This window comes from Bos indicus x Bos taurus, chromosome 27, assembly GCF_003369695.1.
Source record: "Bos indicus x Bos taurus breed Angus x Brahman F1 hybrid chromosome 27, Bos_hybrid_MaternalHap_v2.0, whole genome shotgun sequence".
Lineage (NCBI taxonomy): Eukaryota > Metazoa > Chordata > Mammalia > Artiodactyla > Bovidae > Bos > Bos indicus x Bos taurus.
Genome location: NC_040102.1, coordinates 2,422,456 through 2,441,418, shown reverse-complemented (window position 1 = coordinate 2,441,418; position 18,963 = coordinate 2,422,456). Strand labels below are relative to the sequence as shown.

Genomic DNA, 18,963 nt, shown 5'->3' with positions numbered 1-18,963 from the left:
TAAAGATTAGAAAACTGATCAGATTATCAGATAAAATACCTGAGGCACATGATCCTACATCTACCCTGTTTGCAAATGCTATCTTTAGAAGTCATGGTTTTTAAAATGACATTTCTTGGTTTAAAACAACATATTATCATTAATTTACAATTGGATGTGTTCGGTGGCTCAGTTGTGTCCAACTCTTTGATAGCCTTTGTACTGTAGCACACCAGGCTCCTCTGTCCATAGGATTTCCCAGCCAAGAATACTGGAGTGGGTTGCAATTTCCTTCTGCAGGGGGTCTTCCTGACCCAGGGATCATTAAAATGTATGAAATTCAGGAAAGTAGAAAGAAACAAATCCTTTATAGAAGCAATGCATTTTCCTTGTGCTTAAGAATATATAATGACTATAACGTGTTCAGTATTTCTTCTAAGATTCCAATGTATCTCCTTTTCTTGCTTTGTTATTGCAATGAGTTTATGCAAAAGTTGATGTCTTTTTATCAAAGCCCAATCCTTTGGAGCTAAGGAATTAGGATCTTGAATGCAATTTATCAATCACTCAGAAGCACATGGGAAAGTTTTCAATCCCTCTTGAAAGTGAAATTGAACATTGCCTTCTGAAAGATAGTAGTTAAGTGGAAGCCTAGAAATTATTACAACTCCATTGTGTAAAAACTTTCTGAATATTGCTTCCATGTGCCACTTACAGCTTCATTCCTCCATAAGTTATTAATGCTTAAAATTGTGCAGGGACTTCCTGACTTCCGTGGCTGTAGGCTGTCTAGCCCTTGTTCACAGACAGCCGTGTTGTAAAGAGCTGTTCAGGGTCGCATGAAGAATGGGTGCAGGTGTCAGGCACAGAAGACCTGTACGTAACCCAGGCACGCTCCCTGCCCCTCTGTGTGGCCCTGGTTAATAACATAGAGCCATTGCTGGTGAGGATGCTGCTGTCCTTCTGATCTTGCGAAGCAACGGAAGTATGGAGGCTTCTTTATTATTTGTATTTTTTACAGAGTATTGTAACTTTATGTTTTTGTTGTTCTTGTTCAGTTACTAAGTTGTGTCCAACTCTTTGCGAGCCCATGGACTGCAGCTCACCAGGTTCCCCATCCCTCACCATCTTCTGGAGTTTGCTCAAGTTCATGTTCATTGAGTCGGTGAAGCCATACAACCATCTCGTCCTCTCTTGTCCCCTTCTCCTCCTGCCTTCAGTCTTTCCCAGCATTAGAGTCTTTTCCAGTGAGTCGGCTCTTGGCATCAGGTGGCCAAAGTATTGCAGCTTCAGCTTCAGCATCAGTCCTTCAAATGACTATCCAGGGTTGATTTCCTTTAGGATTGACTGGTTTGAACTCCCTGCTGTCCAAGGGACTCTCAGGAGTCTTCCCCAGCACCACAGTTCCAAAGCATCAGTTCTTAAGTATTCAGCCTTCTTTATGGTCCAGCTCTCACATCTGTACATACCTACTGGAAAAATCATAGTTTTGACTATTGTGGGGTTTTATTTTTTATTACTATTATTATTATTTTGCTTCCCGTGCTCCTTGCAGGTAGAAGGATACATTCGTAAAGTGAGGCAGGTAAGAGGGTGTTGGAATCTTTCACCACCACAAATTCTCTAAGCTATAGACATGAGCAGACAGCTGTCTTACTGCACCTCTTTTAGGGTTGAAGGAGAAAAAAAAAAAAAGAAAACAATGATAGCAATAAAATAAACCTGAAGGCAGGCAAGAATAATTTACCAAGTAAAGCAGTCTTTCCTTTTTCATTGAATGACAGATGAACATATTCTATTTCTCAAAGTCACTCGGTTCTCATAGTTGAAAAATCTGTCCTGACAAGCCAGTACTAGTCTGTGGATTCAAACATACATCACTGAATTATGCACAACACTTTATGCTCAATCTTCTTTGTAAGAAGTATGCGTTTTATAAGCTCTTGATACAACATGTGAATTTCTTAGAACTGGAATACTAACTTACAATTTATGCCATCTTAGAAAAGATGGGGTCTGGGGAAAATCAACTAAAACATGTATCTGCTCGCCTAGAAAGGATGTCAAGCAAAGAAAACCTTAGTCTAGATTCTTCCTCCCAAACTTAGAAAAAGCTTTTCCACTCCCTGTTCCTGTTTTCCCCATGATCAGAATATTGCCCGTTTTCAGATCATGAAAGTCCCAGAGAATAGCACCCAGTTTCTGCACAGCACAGTCCATGGCCTGAGAAGCCAGTCACGTGTTTACCACCCTCTGTTCCAGGCAAACCTCATCCCCTTCCACTCGGCCCTGGCTGATCTCAGTTTGCCTCACAGCATTCACTGAAACATGGAGAATAATTGCTTGTTGTTGTCATTGTTGTTCAGTTGCCAAGTCATGTCACACTCTTTGTGACCCCATGGACTGCAGCACACCGGGCTTCCCTATCCTTCACTTTTTCACGGCCTTTGTTGAAACTCATGTCCATTGGGTTAGTGATGCCATCCAACCATCTCATCCTCTGTCGCCCCCTTCTCCTCCTGCCTTCAATCTTTCCCAGCATCAGGGTCTTTTCCAGTGAGTCAGCTCTTGGCATCGGGTAGGCAAAGTATTGGAGCTTTAGCTTCAGCATCAGTCCTTCCAATGAATATTCAGGGTTGATTTCCTTTAGGATGGACAGGTTTGATCTCCCTGCTGTCCAAGGGACTCTCAAGAGTCTTCTCCAGGATCACAATTGGAAAGCATCAATTCTTTGGCACTCAGCCTTGTTATGGTCCAACCCTCACATCCATACATGACTACTAGAATAATTGCTACTGGCATGAAATTTCTCTGTGGTATGGCCTGAAATCTCCAGGTGAGGACATGCCTAGCGGATGGGCTGAAAGGGAGCAGCTGATCAGCGTGGCTGGAATTTCCCCACAGATGCCACAGGCACTTCTGATGCTTCAAGATTCTAGGTTTCTCTGCTCCATTTTCTCAGATTCTTAAAACTGGTCTCTTCACTTTTCCAACTTCTTCCTCTAAAATATGTTCTCTGTCATTTCATTCAAATGCAGGTATTATTCATTTAGTGTTATTTTCCTTAAACATACACAACTCGGAAGTTTGTGAAGAAAAGGTTAATAGTGACATGTTTACAGATGACCCTTGATGGTGTGTTTCTCCTCATTCGTGAGACCCTGGAAAAACACTGTTGGAGGCCCTTCAACAAGTGTGGAAACTTGGCCACAAGCAATGGTGCTTCTCAAATAGTTCAAGACAAATAGACCAATTAAGATTAGAGATTTCTCCATATTTATAAAAAAAATTGTCAAGAATTGACTGTAGAGTATCATTGTATTTATTTGTTTGTTTCTCCCTCTCATGCTACTGTTCAACTGTAACACAATATGCAGACACTAAAATATGACAAATATAAGCTGTGAGCAATATGTTTACAATAGAGTATTATATTCTGTGTTGTTTTCAGTTATAGAAAAATATTCTGTAATATCATTAATTTTCTCATAGTTATTAGACAATATGGAATTTTATTAACTTTTGCCTTCTGAGCAAAAATATTTCAACACAGAATTGAAGCTTAGTTTATTCAAAGCAGTGTTCTGACTTTCATTCTCATAGAAGTGGTTCCAGCAATTTACCCAAATGGTGTCAGTTATTGCTCGGGTTCAATCGAACCCAAGATGTCAGAGTATTAAGAAAAGGACCATAAAGACAGAAAGACTATTTGTAAGCAAAATGTCCCCCTCAGAGGGCTGCTCTTTCACAGAAGGTACTCAAGGACAGGAAGATGGAGATCTCAAAGATGATCAACACGAACTGACTCTCAATGCAGGGACAGAAGCCAATATGCAAACTCCCAAGTGCATACCTGGTGGATCTATTTCTCAGAGTGTCGGTTTGGGGTGACCCACCCCTTTGCCCCTGAAGTGTTTTTCAAACTTGATCTCGTGCCTCCTTTTGTAAACAGGAAAATCGCTTACAGTGATTACTCCCTGCATATCAGTGAATTCTGATCTACAGCCTGGGTGGATGCCTCACTGGAAGGAGGCTCCCTACTGTGCCCAGGGTCAAAGACCATGAGATCCACACACTGGAGAACATGGGACAAGCAGAGAGCTGGGGGGTGGCTGCAGGAGGCAGGCCTGTGCGGTGGAGCTGAAGGTGCTGCCGTGGGCTCAGCGCTGTCAGGGCCCTCTGTGGTGGTGGGCATCTTCATCCGTTCGTGGATGTGGGAGGGACGGAGCAGGGCTGACTGGGATCAGTAGAGGTGGCAGTCCTGTGAATCTGGGGTGGGGGATTTGGAGTCTTTTTGCGGCTCGCACAGCGCTCCCAGGTCTGTGATCACGAATATGCAGTGGCCTCCGAGACTGTGTGTGGTCCACAGAGGGAACCAGCTCTCAGGAAGCCAGCAGCCAGGTGTCAGAGTCAGGGCTAGTCCTCATGTTTCCCACTCCTTCAGCAAGTGACGTCCCGCCAGCTGGAGTGTACTGCCAAGCTTTGCTCTTTGCTGTATAATCTGTTCTTTTCATTTCCAAACATACAGTTGTAATATTAGACACTGGGAAAGGGTCAGTGCCCCCTCCAGCCCCAAATGGCTCCCTGTTCCCTGCCTCCCACCCTGGAGAATTGCTGGTCCAGTGGGAAGACCCTAGGAAGGAGAAGGTTGGCTGTGCCCTCAGCCACTCCTGTTCCCCTCTATTCCCTCTCAAGTCTTTCCTGACAGGATGAATCCCATAATTATGTTTTCTTATGGTATGTTTTTTTTTTCTTAATTTTATTATGGTAACACGAGATTTACCCTCTCATGCTATCCTTTCAATCACTGTTTAAAATGAGCAGTTAGCATTTTGTAAAATTTACAGTGCATGATTCGGCACCTCGGGGCTTCCCAGGAGCCACAGTGGTGAAGAACCTGCCTGTCAATGCAGGAGGCGTGAGAGATGCGGGTTTGATCTCTGGGTTGGCAAGACCCCTGGAGGAGGGCATGGAAACCCACTCCAGTATTCTTGCCTGGAGAATCCCATGGACAGAGGAACCTGGTGGGCTGCAGTCCATGGGGTAGCAAAGAGTCAGACACAACTTAGCACTCAGGCAACAGCACTGTTAACTGTTGGCACAGCTTTGTCAGCTGATCTGATCTTTAGAACTTGGGCGTCTTGAATGTCTGCCGTTGGATGGTAACTCTGCCTTCCCCGAACCCCTCCCCCCATCTCCTGGCAACCACCATCTGCTCTCTGCTTCTCTAAGTTTGTCTCTTAATTGCTTCCTATCCGTGGAACTGTGCAGTATTTGTCCTATGACAGACTTGTTCCACTTCCATGTCCTATGGGTCCGTCCATGTTGTTGCAAGTAGCTCAACTTCCTTCCTTTTTAGACGGCTGAATAGTATTCTATCATATGTATATACGACATTGCTTATTCATTGGTGGGCATGGAGGTTGTTTCCGTAAGTTGGCTATAGCGAATAATAGCCTGACGCACATGGGGGTGCAGATGCCTTTCCAGGGGAGGGATTTCATTTCCTTCAGACAAACACTCAGAAGTAGAATTGCTGGATCATATGGTAGTTCTGTTTTTAATTTTGCTTTTTAATCACCATGGTCACATTATAAGTAATCCTTTATATAGCAGCTCTTCTCACTAGAGTCTGAGGTCCTTAAGGATGAGCGCAAGTTCTTAGTCATCTCATTATCACCGGCACAATAATCTGGGTACTTAGTTAAATTCAGTGCCTGAATATCACTCTGTCCTCATAAAGCGCCAGTTCTCCATGGGCCATGTTTTCCCCATCTGTGATGGGAATCTGAGGTGGTCCTCGGGGTTGATTTGAGGAGGCATGTAGATGTGGCAGTGCTCCCTGAGCCATTCCTCATAGAGTCTGCAAAAAACATTATTAATTTCCACATCAGCAGAAACTCTCCCTGGATTCATCTTAGATCTGTTTCCAAGGAGCTATCGTGGCTTTGTGCTGCAGACACAGATGCTTGTGCTGTGTGCTTGCCTCTAGCTGTCCCGAGGACCAGTGACACGCAGTGCAGCTCTGTCCCTGAGCCCAGGTACGGGAGGAGAATCGGCTCGGAGTTCTCCGCAGGGTCCATCATCCGCTTCGAGTGTAGCCCGGGCTACCTGCTCCAGGGCTCCACGGCCATCCGCTGCCAGTCTGTGCCCAACGCTCTGGCTCAGTGGAATGACACGATCCCCAGCTGCGTGGGTAAGTGTGTGTCCCCACGGTGTGATCACCTGCACGGGGTCTGCAGTCCCAGTTCACTAAGGACTCTCTCTGGTCCACGTAAGCGGACTCTTGCTCCAGATCTGTTTAAAGGGCAAATTATTTTATCAGAAATAATTGAGTAGCAGCCAAATCCTAAAAATTACTGTGTTTCATGAAACAAGTCATCAGATTAACAAGTATGAAATGTGTTTTCCTTTTTGATACTTATTAAGTATGCCATCACAAGCCATGGGTATTCAACATAATTTCATTTGGGGGAAAAATCATTATAATGTTGATTTGTTACATGACTTGTGTAATGCCCTTTTAATAAATTGGTGCTGATGAAGATCTGAAAAATAGTAGGTTAATACATCCCAAATAACAAAGACATTGTTGGTGATAGTTTATTTGCTTCATTTTGTGTAAGGACCTCCAGGGCAATCATGATTAGCACTTGAATTCATCTGTGCCTTTTAAGCATCTCTTCTCTCTGGATTTGCTCACAAATCCCATTAGTATCCGTTGGAGCTGCCTGTCTGCATATGGAAGAGAAAACTCCACAGAGCTTCTTAATTTGTAGTAGAGCAATTACTCTAAACAGAGTTCACTTCAGAGATGCTGTTGTTGGGTACAGTGTCTGAGACTTAGCAGCAGAGCAGATGATCATCTATGGTATTGACCATTTAAAAGAAAACAGACTAAGTCTGACCTTGGCTACAAATGCCTTTTCAAGTATCATAGTCCATGTAATATCTCTTAATAGCTGATCACACAGCGAAGGGGCACTGAGTACAATTAGTGTTCTTCACTGTACTTTATTTACACTAAGTGTGGGTTTGGCTTTCAGTCCCCTGCAGTGGCAATTTCACTCAGCGGAGAGGTACCATTTTATCCCCCGGCTTCCCTGAACCTTATGGCAACAACTTAAACTGCATATGGAAGATCATCGTTACAGAAGGATCAGGAATCCAGGTATGTTCGCAAAGCCCAGAGACTCCTAAGAAACAGAGCTCTGCCCACAGGCTTTTCCCTTCTTTGTTTCCCTGTTTTTGTATTGGTTACTCTAAATATACAAACTGTAACCTGTTTCTCTTCTCTTACCATTGCTACCATGTGTCTACATTCGAGATTAAGGTGATAGACTTTTAGAATAAAGTCTATCAAAAGTGCCATTGTGGAAGTTTTGTGGATGTCATTTCGATGGTTTATTTTCTTTGGTTTTGCCTTTCTCTCACATGTATATTTTTAATGTCATGAAAACCCCATTGGACTAGTCTAATTTTTTTAAATTTTATTTTATTTTTAAACTTTACAAAATTGTATTAGTTTTGCCAAATATCAAAATGAATCCGCCACAGGTATACATGTGTTCCCCATCCTGAACCCTCCTCCATCCTCCCTCCCCGTACCATCCCTCTGGGTCGTCCCAGTGCACCAGCCCCAAGCATCCAGTATCGTGCATTGAACCGGGACTGGCGACTCGTTTCATACTTGATATTTTACATGTTTCAATGCCCTTCTCTCAAATCTTCCCACCCTCTCCCTCTCCAACAGAGTCCATAATTTTTTTAATTTATTTATTTTTAATTGAAGGATAATTGATTTACAATATTGTGCTGGCTTCTGGCACAGATCAACATGAATCTGCTATTGGTATACATGCGTCCCCTTCCTCTTGAAGCTCCCTCCCACCTTCCACCCACCCCACCCTTCTAGATAGCTTGAGTTCCATGAGTCATAGAGCAAATTCCCATTGGCTATCTATTTTACATATACACTACATATATGTTTCCATTCTGTTTTCGTCTGATTTTATTAAGTGAAGGACAAATATTGGCTTCTTTGGTAGATTCAAGTGATCAGCTTTGCCACGGAGCAGAACTGGGACTCTCTGGAGATTTATGACGGTGGTGATGCGAGCGCGCCGAGGCTGGGGAGCTTTTCAGGTGAGGTGACCCCGTCCCCGAGTTTCTGTGAATCCCAGTCAACATGCCATGACGGACTGCAGAACACTCAGTGCTGACCTCTCCCTGGGAGACTCTTCTCTGTGCTCACAAGTTTCTCTAGTGTTGGGAGGCTTCGAAGGGGAGCATCGTCCCCTGCAAGCAGCAGGCTGAGGGGTGGTGGGCCCCGCGCTGGGAGAACGTGGGTTATTACCTGTGGATGCAACAGGGTGTCTCCACTGAAGTCAGTTTTGTGTGGGGGTGGCTTGGACAACGAACATTGGGTTGGCTGACTTCCTTTTCTCTTGCACTTGTTAGAAGTGTTTGATGGAGTTGGGGACCAAGCACTGAGGTCAGGCAGCAAGGCAGTTGGGGTCCAGATGGAAGGTCGGGGGCAGACGTGGAAACTGAGAACCGAAGTAAACATATGGAGGATGGGGACAGGGTTTCTCGTGACTGGGCAGGGAGTTAGATACATAGGGATGAGAAAGCTGGCGTGGAGCTGGTTGTGATGGATTTGAACTAGAGACACTGGTGTGAACTCATGGTCTTCATATGTATAGCTGTGCATGCCTGTCCAGTCACTAAGTCAAGTCCAAGTCTTTGCAACCCCATGGACTGTAGCCTGCAAGGCTCCTCTGTCCATGGAATTTCCCAGGCAAGAATTCTGGACTGGGTAGCCATTTCCTTCTCCAGGGGATCTTCCCAATCCAGGGATCGAACCCACATCTCCTGTATTCGCAGGCAAGTTTTTTACCCCTGAGCCACTTGGGAAGCCCTATGTACAACTGTACAGCTATAGACATAGAAATATGTGTGTGTGTGTGTGTGTACATATTTCCCACCTCTGTATCCTGTGAGGTGTAAAACAATAACCCCTCAGCAAGGAGTTACCCACCTAGAACCCAATTGTGTGTTTCTGAAATCACTTGAAGTACCATTCTCCCTTAAAGGCACCAGTGCTTTTTGGAGAGCCACTGACTCTGAAGCTCTGGGAGAGAAAACATGCATGATGAGCCACTTTGTACAGAATAGAAATATGTGGATCCACGCTGATATGCGTAGACACATGCATGAGTGTAAGAAGTGGGAGAGAAAGCCTTCCCAAACTATAATAAATCTAAACTAACAAATCGGAAGGAGATGGAATTAGAGCCGCCGCTGGTGGCCGTTAGGACATACACGAGCTACGTGGGGAGCTCAGTGGAGGCTGAAGGTAGCATATGAGGTTGATGAGGACAGACAGCCACAGTCTCCATGCACCTCCTCACCTGGTTCTCACGCACTCACTGCAAAGGAGGAACAAAGTCATTCACAGTGAGAAGCCTGGCAGACACCACCTTCCTAAGGCAGTCATGTCAAGATTTCCAGTAGCGGGACAAGGTATGCACTGGTATACTGATAAGCCTGCTTTCAAAATAAGCAAACAGAGGAACAGAAAGGTTATATTTGACTTAGAATTGCGGTTGCCATGGTATAAATCCTCCAGTGCATGCACACTGAGTCGCTTCAGTCTGTCCATGACATTTCCTAGGCAAGAATACTGGAGTGGGTTGCCATGTCCTCATCCAGGGAATCTTCCAGACCCAGGGATCGAAACTGCATCTCTTACGTCTCCTGCATTAGAGGCAGGTTCTTTATCACTAGCACAACCTGGGAAGCTAGTAAGCCCTTCTCCACCAGAGCTGATTTCAAGTAGCCAGCATGATGTCACTAAAGCTGAGTTTGGGAGGAAATGCCCTGAAGTAGAGTCCGGAAGCCTCTGAGTCAAATCCCTCACACCTCTGAGAGCGGGCAGAGTGGCCTCAGGAGAATACCCTTTTCATGAATCACAGCCTTGTTGTGGCAAAGGGGCTCGAGTAACTCAAAGAAGCTGTGAGCCATGCTGTGCTGGGCCACCCACGGTGAACCAGTCACAGTGAAGATTTCTGGCAAAATGTGGTTCACCAGAGAAGGAGATGGCAACCCACTCCAGTGTTCTTGCCTGGAGAATCCTACGAACTGGAGAATCCTAGTGTGGAAAGGCAGAAACATAGGACAGCAGAAGATGCGTAACTCAATGGACATGAATTTGAGCAAACTCCAGGAGACAGTGAAGGACAGGGAACCTGGTGTGCTGTAGTTCATGGGGTCGCAGAGAGTAGAACCTGACTTAGCAACTGAACAACAGGGGAGAATACAGCATCATATTTTGATATTTTTGCCAAAAATGTATCACCACCTGAATCTAGTCATGAAGAACATCAAACATTCTCTTCGGAGGTTATGTTGCTTTAAAAAAAAGCATTTTTTTTTTCAAAATGTGTTCATCTTTTTTTGGAGAACTCATTTTCAAGTTTGCCTGCACCAAGACTTATGGCAGGGCAAAGACATGACTTGTTACTGCACACCACCCCTGTGTGTTTTGGTTTTTAACTACTCCCAATCTTTTGTAATCTCATTTCCTGAACTTATGTCTGAGTGTAGTCTCAGCTTAAATATATAAACAATATATTAATACATATTCATTAATATATATTAATGTATAATGCTAAAAGCATGAGAATCTCCTATGTAAACAATGACAAAAAATCCTTTGTAGTGTGCATTTGATTAACTTATAAAACTTTAAAGAAAAATATTACACATGAGCAATTTTTATTAAGTTTTATATACTATAATTTGTAAAAAATTTTAAATTCTAATTTTCTAAAATAAAAATTGATTTTGAAAAATATTCTGCACACAAAAGGTAACTCATATCTTTCAAAAGTATTGAGTTCCTGAAAGGGAAAGGAAGACTAAGAAATTTTTACAAACCAAAAAAAAACCCTTACAAAACTAAAGGGACACAATCATAGATGGACACAATCATAGATGGAAAAGCTGTTATTGGCAGATTGTTGAAATTCCAGTGATTTCTGTGGGATATATGGTCCTGCTGCCTCTATGTTAGTGTTTGTTTTTTTTTTTTTATAAACACCTTTGTTTTAAGAAATGCACACTAAATTTTTATTAAAAATATGTCACAATGTCTGCAACTTGCTCTCAAAGGATTTAGTTGCTCAGTTGTATCTGACTCTTTGCGACGCAATGGACTGTAGCCTGCCAGGCTCCTCTCTCCTTGAGATTGGGTTGTCATTCCCTTCTCCAGAAGGTTTTCCAGACCCAGGGAGCAAGCCCGGTATCCTGCACTGCAGGTGGTCTTCTGCATTGCAGGTGTATTCTTTACCGACTGAACTTACCAGGGAAGCCAAAGGGTTTAGAATGAAATAACTTTACACATACCTGTATTGTAGATAGAGATCACTTCACACTTATATCTGTATGTGGAGAGAGCTAGATATCATTATTCTGTAATATATGGCAAGACAGTGGGTATATGGGAGTTTTTTGTACCATATTTGCAATTTTAAGTTAAACGCTACTTAAAATATTTCAAAAAGAGTATTTTATAAACTTTATATGGAAGAAATGACACATCAGCCATCAAGTCTGAATATATTTCAAAACGTAATACATGTTTACACTTTTTTGTTCCTGTGATAATTTCAAAATAATTAAAAAGGAGAATCTGAACCCATTTTTAAAAGTTAGCTGTTGACTATAAGCAAAGAAGAATGAGTAGTTGCTAGAGGTACACATTTCCAGAAAAACGATTGACTGACTTCTTGAATAAATTCAGGGTTTTGATTTTCTGTCTGGATAGCCATGTGTATGTAGGACTTATATTGTAAGCTATTTGAAATCATTTTTGGAAGTAGACAGTTGATAAATTATAAATGGACACGATAGAGCAAAAGTCATACCAATCTGTCGCTGACAAGCAGGATTAAGGGAGAGTAAATAGCAGTGGCTGGAGCAGCGTCTGCCGAACCTGGAGCATAGTCGCTCAGCTTCCCGCACGTGCGGTTCTATCTAGGTCAGTGAAGCAGTGCCATCAAAGGTATTCCGCCTGTGGCAACAGTTTTTCAAAAATCCCTGAGCTGCATTTTGAACCGGGGGAATACGCTTCTTCTGTGCGCCCATTCTGAGCAGGGTCCCAGGCGGATGCCGCTGCAAGGGGTGGGCATTGGCCACAGCAGGTGCGCATTGCATATGCGCCCGGGGCGCCGAAACCCAGCATCTGTTTAGGAAAACAAATGATTATATTTAGAAGTACGGAAGTACAGACAGGACCGTCATTCATCAATATAGTTGCTGCAATTAATAGTAATGTTTAGAGGGACAGTGATGAGCCACTAAGCCCTTTCATACACACAGTGCATGCATGACTCACACATAAGAACTGGACTATTATTTTGGTTTCACAGAATTGGAACATCTTCAAGTGCTTTCAGTAACAGGACTGGTTTATGTCACAGTCAGCAGTGGAAGTGACTTTTCCGATTGCGCTGCAACACAGTCAGGAAAGACAAAAAGTCAGAAGTGTATGTTGAGAACGCACGTGTGGAAACAACTTGGCTGGGGGCTGGAGGCGGTTAAATACACTGATTATCTGAAATCATAGGCAAAACCAGGCAGAAAGTTATACAAATGCTGTAACAAGAACTTACTTTTTGGATGAGTTAGATCATTGTAGTAACATTACATTAGCTTTGTACTTTCTGTAGGCATCACCCAAAATATACAGAAATAAAAGATGAATGAGAGGACAGCAAGCATCACACAATTTGAACGAAAGTGGATTAAAACTGGAGTTTCTATTTGGTGTTTCCTTCTTGTCTCGATGTGGGGGTGGGTCGAGCTGGCCCAGCAAGCAGGTGCAGGCAGCACCCTGACCTTCAGGCCCCCTTTCCTCCTCCTCACAAGTCCATCCCCACGTGCCCGGGTGTGCCCTGTTCGCTGCTGAGCAGACAGCATGCTGCTTCTGGTACAGCCTAGATGGGGAAAAGGTGATGCTCAGACAGAAGACTTTCTGAAACAGGCAAGGTCACCTCACCTTGCAGGTCTCCTCCATCTGCAGTGTTAACTATTAATTAGTTTCAAAGAATGATCTCTTTAAGTGTGTCTGCTGACCATAGGGATAGGCTTATGTTTTCCCTCTCCGTGACTCAGTTTCTTAAAAGTCTGCCTCTCTGTCTATCTATCTTTATCCATCAAACCAAGTTTGAGTAACAAAGGGGTTAAATCTGCAGTCATTTTCTGTTTATCATTCAGCAAACGCTTACATTGTCTCATAGTGAATTGTATACTCACAGTTCAGGTCTGAAATGACTCCGCCTCCCACAGACAACCCCACCTGGATATTCAGGGAAAATGGTTTGAGGCACTGGCCCCAGATCTCAAGTGGGAAATTCGTCTTCCAAAGACACACACACAATCATTAGAGAGTGTACCTGGTATTTTCTTTTGTCCTCCATTTATGCCTGTTCTTCTTCCAAAACAGTCAGGTAATACTTTGTATACTGATTATCCAAAGACCCAGCCAGTATACACATTACTAGTCCCAGCATATTCTCAAACTGAGGGTGAACTTTTATAAACCCAAAGAGTTTTTGAAAGACTACATGCTAATCCAAGGTTAATGAGACGTCCTCAGGATGCAATTCTTACCTGGAGTCATTGGTTTGCTTACAGCTGTTTGAGGGTCGTAGAATTGTTTGAGTAGAAAGTGAAGGGCAACCGGGGATCTTGCCCTTGCAACATTGTTCATCTGTCTTATTTCCTTATTTCCTTATTTCCTTATACTTGGATAATCACCAGCTTATTTCCTTATTTCCTTATTTCCTTATACTACAAAATAGTATTTGTACTATGTATGTCTATAATGTATAATACTTATACATTAGCATCATCATCATCCATGAATTTGCCTGCACCATGGGGAGGAGTTTTACCTGAGAGATGGCTCCTTCACACATAGGAAATGTGTATTTATTCAGGAAATGACTTGGATACAGTAGAATATCAAGCATGTACCCCTTGGGTAACAAGGGGCTTAGGCTAGCTTATTGCTTTCCCATAGTATAATGCATTCTGGTAATGCATTCTAAATGTCTGGCTGAAGGACATTTCCTTTTCCTCAGGACCTTGCAGCACCATGGCTCTGTTTTCACCCTTGTCCTTAGCATCTCTAAATTTCCCTACTTGTCAGTTGCTACAATGCAAGCTAGAACATTTTAATTAAAGGAAGCATTATATAAAATAAACCTGCATTTTCCTTTCCTTATATGTTTCATTGAAATCATGTGCAGATTTCAGAGGGAACATTATTCAGTATGAATCACACAGGGATAAAGAAGAGAATATATGATCAAAAGCAACCTCTTCTGAATAACATTACATCAAATCTATAGTCTAACTGTTTCCCCAACTTCCATATGACTTGCATGTTGAGGCTTTACCCTTCTTTGTTCATGGCAAGTCAGAAAAAAAAAAGGCAGATTGTTACATTGATTAAAAAAAAAAAAGCAATGTGAATAGTCAAATGCATGGTAAAGCATAAGAATATATGTGTTTTCACTGATACGATGAAGACATGCTGCATCTGTCTGAGGAGGGCAGATGAAATGTGGAGCTTCTTGTTGTCGTTCAGTTGCTCAGTCATGTCTGTTTGTGACCCCATGGAGTGCAACGCTCCAGGCTTCCCTATCCTTCACCATCTCCTGGACTTTGCTCAAACTCATGTCCATTGAGTCAGTGATGCCATTCAACCATCTCATCTTCTCTTGTTCCCTTCTCCTCCTGCCTTCAATCTTTTCCAGCATCAGGATCTTTTCCAGTGAGTCAGCTCTTTGCATCAGGTGGCCAAAGTATTGCAGCTTCAGCTTCAGCATCAGTCTTTCCAATGAATATTCAGGCTTGTTTTCCTTTAGGATGGACTAGTTGGATCTCCTTGCAGTTCAAGGAACTCTCAAGAGTCTTCAACATCACAGTTCGAAAGCATCAGTTCTTCAGAACTCTTCCTTCTTTATGTCCAGCTCTCTCATCTGTACATGACTCCTGGAAAGACCATAGCCTTGACTACATGGACGTTTGTCACCAAGTGCTGTCTTTGCTATTTAACACACTTGTTTAGGTTTGTCATAGTTTCCTGCCAAGAAGGAGTCATCTTCTAATTTCATGGCTGGAGTCACCATCTGCAGTGATTTTAGAGTCCAAGAAGAGGAAATTTGCCATTGATTCCACCTTTTGCCCGTCTATTTGCCATGAAGTGATGGGACTAGATGCCATGATCTTAGGTTGTTTTTTTGTTTTGTTTTGTTTTGTTTTTTAATATTGAGTTTTAAGCCAGCCTTTTCACTTTCCTCCTTCACCCTCACCAAGAGGCTATTTAGTTCCTCTTCATCTTCTGCCATTAGAGTGGTATCATCTACTATCTGAGGTTTTTTATATTTCTCCCTGCAATCTTGATTCCAGCTTGCACCTCATCTAGTCTGTAGTCTGGCATTTCACATGATTTACTCTGCATATAAGTTAAATAAGCTAGGTGACAATACACAGCCTTGATGCACTCCTTTCCCAGTTTTGAACCAGTCCATTTTCCATGTCCAGTTCTATTGCTTTTGACCTGCATACAGGTTTCTCAGGAGACAGATAAAATATCCTGGTATTTCTATCTCTCCAAGAGTTTTCCACAGTTTGTTATGATCCACACAGTCAAAGGCTTTAGCATAGTCAATGAAACAGAGGTAGATGTTTTTCTGGAATTCCCTTGCTTTCTCTGGGATACAGCGAATGTTGGCAATTTGATCTCTGGTTCTTCTACCTTTTATAAACCCACTGAAACGTGGAAGTTCTCAGTTCACATAATGCTGAAGACTAGCTTGGAGGATTTTTAGCATAACCTTACTAACATAGGAGATGAGTGCAATCGTCTGGTGGTTTGAACATTCTTTAGTACTGCCCTTGTTGGGAATTGGGATGAGGATTGACCTTTTCCAGTCCTGTGGCCACTGCTGGGTCTTCCAAATTTCCTAACATATTAAGTGCAACACTTTTACAATTCATCTTTTAGGATTTTAAGTAGATGTGCTGAAATTCCACCACCTCCACTAGCTTTATTGGCAACAGTTCTTCCTAAGGCCCACGCTTCACACTCCAGAATGTCTGGCTCTGAGTGAGAGACAACACCATCGTGGTTATCTGGGTCATTAAAATCACTGTTGTACAATTTTTCTGTGTATTCTTTCTACCTTTTCTTGATCTCTTCTGCTTCTATTAGGTCTTTACCATTTCTGTCCTTTACTGTGCCCCTCTTTGGATGAAATGTTCCTTTGAGATTTCTCATTTTCTTGAAGAGATCTCTAGTCTTCCCCTTTCTGTTGTTTTCCTCTTTTTTTTGCATTGTTCATTGGAGAAGGCCCCCTTGTCTCTCCTTGTTATTCTCTGAACTCTGCATTTAGTTGGGTATACCTTTCCCTTTCTCCTTTGCTTTCACTTCTCTTCTTTCCTCCGCTATTTGTAAAGCCTCCTCAGACAAGCACTTTGCCTTCTTGCATTTCTTTTTGGTGGATGGTTTTATCCACTGCCTCCTGTACAATATGACAGACCTCTGGAGGAGGGAATGGCAAACCACTCCAGTATGTTAGCTGTGAGAACCCTATGAACTGTATAAAAAGGCAAAAAAGATATGACGCCGAAAGATGAGCCCCCAGGTCAGAAGGTGCCCAACGTGCTACTGGAGAAGAGCAGAGGACAACCGCTAACAGCTCCAGAAAGAACGAAGCGGCCGGGCCAAAGCAAAACGGTGCTCAGCTGTGGATCTGTCTGGTGATGAAAGCAAAATCTGATGCTGTAAACAACAGTTTTGCATAGGAACCTGGAATGTTAGGTCCATGAATCAAGGTAAACTGGACATGGTCAAGCAGGAGATGGCAAGAGTAAAATGGACATCTTAGGAATCAGTGAACTAAAATGGATGAGAATGGGTGGATTTAATTCAGATGACATTTTATCTACTACTGTGGGCAAGAATCCCATAGAAGAAATGAATAGCCCTCATAATCAACAAGAGTGCAAAATGCTATACTTGGGTACAGACTTAAAAATAACAAAATGATCTCGGTTCATTTCCAAGGCAAACCATTCAACATCACAGTAATCCAAGTCTATGCCCCAACCACTGATGCTGAAATTGATCAGTTCTATGAAGACCTAGAAAACCTCCTAAAACTAATACCAAAAAATTATTTTCCATTCATCATAGGGGATTAGAATGCAAAAGTAGGAAGTCAAGAGATACCTGGAGTAACAGGCATTTTTGACTTTAGGGTACAAAATAAAGCAGGGCAAAGGCTAACAGAATTCTGCCAAAAGAATGCACTGGTCATAGCAAACACCCTTTTTCAACAACACAGGAGATGGCTTTACACATAGACATCACCAAATGGTCAATTCTGAAATCAGATTGATTACATTCTTTGTAACTGAAAATGGAGAAGCTGTATACAGTCAGCAAAAACAAGACCTGGAGCTGACTGTGGCTCAGATCATCTGCCCCTCATATCTAAATTCAGTCTTAAACTAAAGAAAGTGGGGCAAACCACTCGGCCAGTTAGGTACAGGATAAATCAATCCTCTATGTTATGCGGTGGAGATGATGAACAGATTCAAAGGATTGGATCTTGTAAACAGAGTGCCTGAAGAGCAGTGGACAGAGGTCCATAATATTGTATAGGAGGCAAGGAATAAAACCATCTCAAAGTGAAAAAAAAGAAAAGGAACTTCTTACCATGCGTGGAAAAAGAGAGTAGCTCAAACTGTAATGATCAAAGCCAATACTTGGATTAAATATGTGACGATCAGACAAGCTAAGGGGATCTGTACACCGAAACAAATGTCCTCAGTGTTTTCTTTTTTGTGGAAATATAATTGACTTACAGTATGATGTTTGCTTCAGTGTACAGCAAAGTGATTCTCTTGAATAATGTGTATTTTTCCAGATTATTTTCTATCACAGGTTACTATAAGTTACTGCATATAGTTCCCTGTGCTAAACAGTTTATCATTGTTGTTTGTCTATTTTATACATGAATGTGTATCTGCTAATCTCAAATTCTGAATTTATCCCTCCCTGCCTCCCTTTCTACTTTGGGAAACTTGAATGTATTCTCTGTATCTGTGAGTCTGTTTCTATTTTGTAATTAGATCCATTTGTATTCTGCTTTAGATTGCACATGTAAGTGATAGCATATATATCCTTCTCTGACTTACAGCACTTAGTGTGATATTCTTATGATTTTCTAATGGGAGAAGTGAATGCATGCCTGATATTAAAGCCCAGCCTGTGTCCCTTCCCGCAGGTACCACGGTGCCAGCGCTGCTCAATAGCACATCCAACCAGCTCTACCTGCACTTCCAGTCAGACATCAGTGTGGCCGCTGCTGGCTTCCACCTGGAGTACAAAAGTAAGCTCCCCTGTCTCTGCATCTGGCTTTCCCTGTGACACTGAGTGATTTTCTTAAAGGGGAAATGGATCCCTGCCCTTATTACACAGTGAAATTTTGTTCTAAAGTTATGTTTAGAAGTTCCATGTAGTTGAGTGTTACAAAACCAATCTCTATGAACTATATTGTTATTACATAAATATTAATATAATATTTTGTTACATAATTATATCATAATACTATAATAATATATCATTATTTGAACTGTATCTTATTATATTATATTGTATAATATAATTATATTGTGAAAGAAAAATTTATAGGGAAATGAAGAAGTTAGGATCTGGAATAATTCGATAAAACATTGGCTTTGCTTTCAGGCTGTTTGTGTTAAAAAAAGAAAAAGTTCAAAATACCCATTGGTAATATTGCTAGTTTTTCTTGTGAGTGGTAGAAAATACTCAGATAAGGATCCAAAAATGTAGAAGTCATAATTTCCAAATAGATTATGGTCATAAGCTCTTTCTATTTC

General features: G+C 42.1%; 1 protein-coding gene across 3 annotated transcripts in view; it reads left to right on the top strand.

Annotated features, from left to right (window-relative positions):
- Positions 1 to 18,963, top strand: part of CSMD1 (CUB and Sushi multiple domains 1) — a 2,076,272-nt gene that overhangs the window by 1,839,867 nt on the left and 217,442 nt on the right. For all 3 annotated transcript variants that reach the window (XR_003509135.1, XM_027530260.1, XM_027530259.1), the window contains exons 34-37: positions 5,972 to 6,175; positions 7,026 to 7,150; positions 8,028 to 8,124; positions 18,348 to 18,452. Coding sequence is in view for 2 of the 3 variants with exons in the window: in XM_027530260.1 (XP_027386061.1) it covers positions 5,972 to 6,175; positions 7,026 to 7,150; positions 8,028 to 8,124; positions 18,348 to 18,452 (531 nt within the window). In the remaining variant the exon portion in view is untranslated. The remainder of the gene's footprint in view (positions 1 to 5,971; positions 6,176 to 7,025; positions 7,151 to 8,027; positions 8,125 to 18,347; positions 18,453 to 18,963) is intronic.